At 47.2% G+C, this 5,254-nt stretch overlaps 1 protein-coding gene across 1 annotated transcript; it reads right to left on the reverse strand.

Moving 5' to 3' along the window:
- Positions 1-4,052: 4,052 nt before the first annotated feature.
- Positions 4,053-5,000, reverse strand: LOC142001860 (olfactory receptor 52B2-like). Its single transcript, XM_074977479.1, has one exon. The coding sequence runs from the start codon at positions 4,998-5,000 to the stop codon at positions 4,053-4,055; it is 948 nt and encodes a 315-aa protein (XP_074833580.1).
- Positions 5,001-5,254: the final 254 nt, after the last annotated feature.

Here is a 5,254-nt window from a genome sequence, read left to right on the forward strand (position 1 = left end):
GTCTGTAGCTTGTTTGATAGCTGAGGATCTGAAGAAGATGCAGCAGGAGTCTGGACTGCAGGGGAGATTCTGCCACGAGTTGCTGCCCCAGGCCTCAGAGCAGGGGGCAGCCTTGGCCTAACCCTAGAGACCCCTTCACTCAAACATCTAGAGGGCCCTGAGGGAGGCGTGTGCCCATTTACTCAGTGAAGAGGGAGGGCTCAAGCTCCCACACTCACTTCCCATTTCGGGGGCGGGGAGCCCACACCCCTTTATCCTCTGCTGGGAAGGAGTAAAGGGAAGAGACGTGATATAGCCTGTCCCTTCACAGGAACCGGAAGGAGCTGCAGATCCCTTCTTGTGTGCAGACATTGGACTGTACATTGTGTTGCACTCTTTGAATCCAGAACTCACTTGGTGAACCAGCCAGAGGTGTAAGACCAGGGCTCAGATCCCTGTCACTCAGCCTGGTTTATCCCATGCCTCCACTTATCCCCAGTGGAGCTGCTAAGTGAGAAGCAGCCCCACAGGCTCCTGGATCTCCTCCACCAGACATGTGCCAGGGATGGTCTGCTGGGAAGTCCAGGTCGGGTGTGCAAGAGGTGTGAGCCACCTGTCTCCTTTGCTAGCCAGAGGCATCAGTGATTCCTTGTCCCTTTTCCCACCCAGAAAGGCAGGCGGCTGCTGGGGGAGCACAGGAGGGAGGCTCTTGGGATGCTAGGCAGCTACACTTGGCCATGAGGGGAAAGAGCTTCAGTCTGCTACTGTCCCATCTGGCTCTATGTTTGCTCAAGCGGGAGGTGACATAGATTTGGGCGGCATGGGTGTGCTTCCCTGGCCTGGTGTGAGACAGGAGTGATATTATTAGATTGTCAAATGAAGAGACAAATCATTGCTGCAGCTATTACCTCTGCAACAAATCTTGGAGGCAGTGGGTCAAGGAAGGTGTGCATGAAAAGCTAATGATTTGTTGAGGTTGTTTCTACTCCACACATGTGTGTGTCATTTCTGCACTTCACCTTATGAGTTGTGGCCGTGGACAAGGATTTCCAATGATTGCTTCTGGGTGACTTCAACAGGCTTGGCCAACCTCTTTTGAAAAGCTTGCTAGTCGAGTAACTAGCGGTACTTGAGTGACAATGGGGTCTGCAGGGTGAAGGTTTATCTTAGAGAATCACAAAACCGGAAAGTGTATTTGTCACAGCTCCTTCCCCACTCTAGCAAGACAAATGCAGAAGTGGGGGCCAGCAAAAGTACCTCCAAAACTTTATCTACCAGGTTTTGGTATAAACTCCCCCCCACCAAAATCCTAAAACCCTTAGATGTTGGGGATAAAATTCGCTGCCACCACCCAAGTAATAATAAGGAAACCAGGGAGAGAATACTTGGGAAATTTCAGTGCCAAAATTAAAAATAAACAGGACACAAACATTAACCAATACCAGGTTAACAAAAAGAAAAAGAGAGAACTTTTATTATTACAACAATATTCGTGTTGGAAGCCTCATGACTAGATGGAAGAGTCACAAAGTAAAACACATGGGGAGTCTCCACCATGGGCCTAGAACCTAGTTACAAGGAGAGTAAAAGAACATTTCTAAAAAGTGCACAGACGTCAGACCCCATCTCCCAAACCATAAAACAGCAAAGCCTAATGGACTTATCTAAACTTTGCCCTACTTACAGTAGATTGGAGGGCCTGTTCTTGGAGGGAGATATTCTGTGTCTCTCTCCCTCATGGCAGGAATAAAGAAAAAGCAACAGAGAACAGAAAAGGGGGGGAGCCAAAAAGTCAATTCTTACCTACATTCCTATAGGCCAATGCCACCTGGCTAAGGAGGTTAACTCTTTCACTCCCAGGCTGTTGGCTAACCCTCATGATCATGACAGTATTAAGACCAGTTCCTTGCATTCATGGCACACCCAAGAACCTCATAGATCAGGGATGGGAAACCTGCAACCTGACAATGTATGTTCTGAATCTGATGCATAATGCTGAGGTTTCTGTGACACATGTACTTTGTAAATCTTTCTCAATTCCATCACTTCCATAAGTAAAATTCACCTGATCTTCTACGATAATCAGACTTACATTATTTGTAGGGAACACTCATTGTCAAAAGTGTTGGTCACTCCCTCCATGTAATTGACAAAGGAATATTTTCCAACCACTTCTTTATACATAGGTTGCCAGCAACTATAACATCACACAGTGTTCTCAAGTGTAACTTATAACATTTGTTCAGTGCCTCCCAGTGCAATTTTTATGAAAAGCTTTTTCCCACTCTTGCCCTGCAAGAATGAAAGGAAATAGGTGTTTCCACTACATATCCATTTTCAAAATCCACGGGGCAGGGTTTTAATCCCTTCTTGCTGAGTTTTCTTAAGTCTTTGTCTCTCGTTGCTACTAATTTCTATTTGTTATGAGAGGGCTGCTGCACCTCTACCTTTTTTGGGGTGTTCTCTCCCAGGTGTATGCTATAATGCAGAACTAACTCTTTCAAACTATCAAAGTTGCTTGTTTCATAGTTTCATAGAATCATACAATCATAGAATACTAGGACTGGAAGATCCTTTGAGAGGTCATCAAGTCCAGCCCCCTGCCCTCATGGCAGGACCAAATACTGTCTAGACCTTCCCTGATAGACACTTATGAACCTGTTCTTAAATATCTCCAGAGATTCCACAACCTCCCCAGGCAATTTATTCCACTCTTTGACCACCCTGACAGTTAGGAACTTTTTCCAAATGTCCAACCTAAACCTCCCTTGCTGCAGTTTAAGCCCATTGCCTCTTGTTCTATCCTCAGAGGCAAAAAAGAACAAGTTTTCTCCCTCCTCCTTATGACACCTTTTTAGATCCCTGAAAACCGCTATCATGTCTCCCCTCAATCTTCTCTTTTCCAAACTAAACAAGCCCAATTCTTTCTGCATTCAGTTTGCTACATTCAGAATCATCCTTTATCTTTCATATAGGCCTTTCCTCCTGACAGCTTGTATCTGTAAACTTTTGGGCTTGCTGAAACAAACTCAGTGAGGTTTTTCATCTGGTGGAATCTCAGGTCTGAGATCCCCAAAATAATCCTCCAAAAGGAAGGTTCCCTGCCCCTCCCTCCTCACAAATATCACTGAGATGATGTCGTGATTCAGGCCCTGTTCTTACAGCCTATTGATCAGGCTATATAGATCCACATAGGCACCATCAGTGTTGAAACAGGGTATGAAGATGGCGGTATTGTCACAAACTGAGTAGTGGTCTTTTGAGTGTTGCTAGGATACACTCACACAGTTTTATCATCACTAACTTTGCAGACTAGGAGCTCGTAACTGGGGGAGAATTGATATGAAAAAGAATTAGTCAGGTGTCTGCTGATGCTGGTGTATTATAGATTTATCCTTTGTCCAAATTTCTGCCTCAGAGACTTTAAAAGCAATGGGACACTTAGTGGTGTTCCATGTGGTCAACAAGGAGATGTCCGGGGAAATCACCCAATGAGATTGCCTATTTCAATGTGGGACTGGCAGCTGTGAGTTCTGTGCTGGAATGAGGTCCACTGGAGAGGCCAGTGGAGAAGCTGTATGGTGTACAGCCTCCCCTGCCAGACAAATAACCCTGCTCCCAACCCTCAGCATCTTTTACTTGGCTTCATGACTTCCCTCTCCTGCCCTCATTGGCCCATCTGCACCAGTGCTGCATCCCTCCCTGTAGGCTCCTTGTCAGGTTGCAGCAGCTCCTGTCCCAGTCTTGGAGCAGGGGAGCCCAGGTGAGTGCACAGAGGGGTGAGATGGTGCAGGTAGTTGGCTGCAAGTGGGAAGGAGAGGGATGAAAAACAGGGTTGGAGCTTTGAGGCAAGAGGAAGAACAAAGACCAGCCCTTAGTGGAAGAGGTGGAGAAGGGAACAAGTACTTGTGGGAATAGTCTGGGCAGGAGAGGAGGCTTGAGCTGTACACAGACCAATTCCTACTGTCACTGTGACAGCCCAGTGAGTGATTCAGAGAAGGAGTCCAAGTACCTTCTTACGAGGCAGCTGTGCATGGAGCTCAATCTCTGAGCCAGAGCACCAGGAGAAAACCTTATGTCCCTTTATGAGAGAAGAGGTGGAACAGTCTGCCCCGGATCTCTTTGGTCTTCACCCCATAGATAATGGGGTTTAGCATGGGGGGCATCAGGAGGTACACATTGACAATAAGAGTTTGGAAAGGCAGGGCCACATCTTGGCCAAACCGCTGTGTGAGGGCAAAGAAGAGACCTGGGATGTAAATGGTTAGAATGGCACAAAGGTGGGAGACACAAGTTTCAAAAGTCTTGTGCCGGGCATCCTTTGTGGGGAGCCTGAAGATGGCCCTGAGGATCTGGACGTAGGACACAGACATAAAAAGCACATCGAGCCCCATCACACTAAATTGCACAAAGAGCCCATAGTAATTACTGATGCGGATGTCGGCGCAGGCCAGCTTCACCACACCTATGTGAGTGCAGTACAGTTGGGGGATGATGTTGGTTCTGCAATATGGCCATTGGCTTGCCAGGAAGGGATAGGGCAGCACAAATATGCCACCTCGCAGCACCACAGCCAGGCCAATCTTGGCTACAATATCGCTTGTCAGGATGGTGGAATGTCTCAGGGGATGGCAGATGGCCACATAGCGATCCAAAGCCATGGCCACAAAGATACCAGACTCCATTACTGAGAAGCAGTGAATGAAGTATAGCTGGGTGAGGCAAGCACTGAAATTGATCTCTCTGGAATTTAACCAGAAGATCGCCAGCATTTTGGGCAAGATACATGTAGAGAGGACCAGGTCACTGATGGCCAGCATGCAGAGGAAATAGTACATGGGGGCATGAAGGTTCGGTTCCCTCTTCACAATGAACAGGATGGTGGAGTTACCCAAGAGGGCTGTGGCATACATGAAACAGAAGGGGATGGAGATCCAGACATGGGCTGCCTCTAAGCCAGCAATACCCAACAGGGTGAAGGTGGAGGGGTTAGTGAAGTCTGTGATGTTGGAATCTGACATGAATTAAGGGAAGAAGGTGTCCAGCTGGGAGGCAGAATGGTGTATCCTGCATGTAAAGTCCGTTCCCCCAACTTTGTGTAGGTTCTCAGGCTCTAGAGAGACGGGCAGAGTACAAATGCCTGAATGGAGAGAAAATGTTAGTATGAGACAACTTATGCCCTGCTGAAGACTGGTGTAATGTGTGTAGCAGATTGGCTCCTCCTCATACGCCGAAACATGAATTCAGAAAAAATGAATTGTGAACAACTCATCCT

This window comes from Carettochelys insculpta, chromosome 1 (genome assembly GCF_033958435.1).
Source record: "Carettochelys insculpta isolate YL-2023 chromosome 1, ASM3395843v1, whole genome shotgun sequence".
Lineage (NCBI taxonomy): Eukaryota > Metazoa > Chordata > Testudines > Carettochelyidae > Carettochelys > Carettochelys insculpta.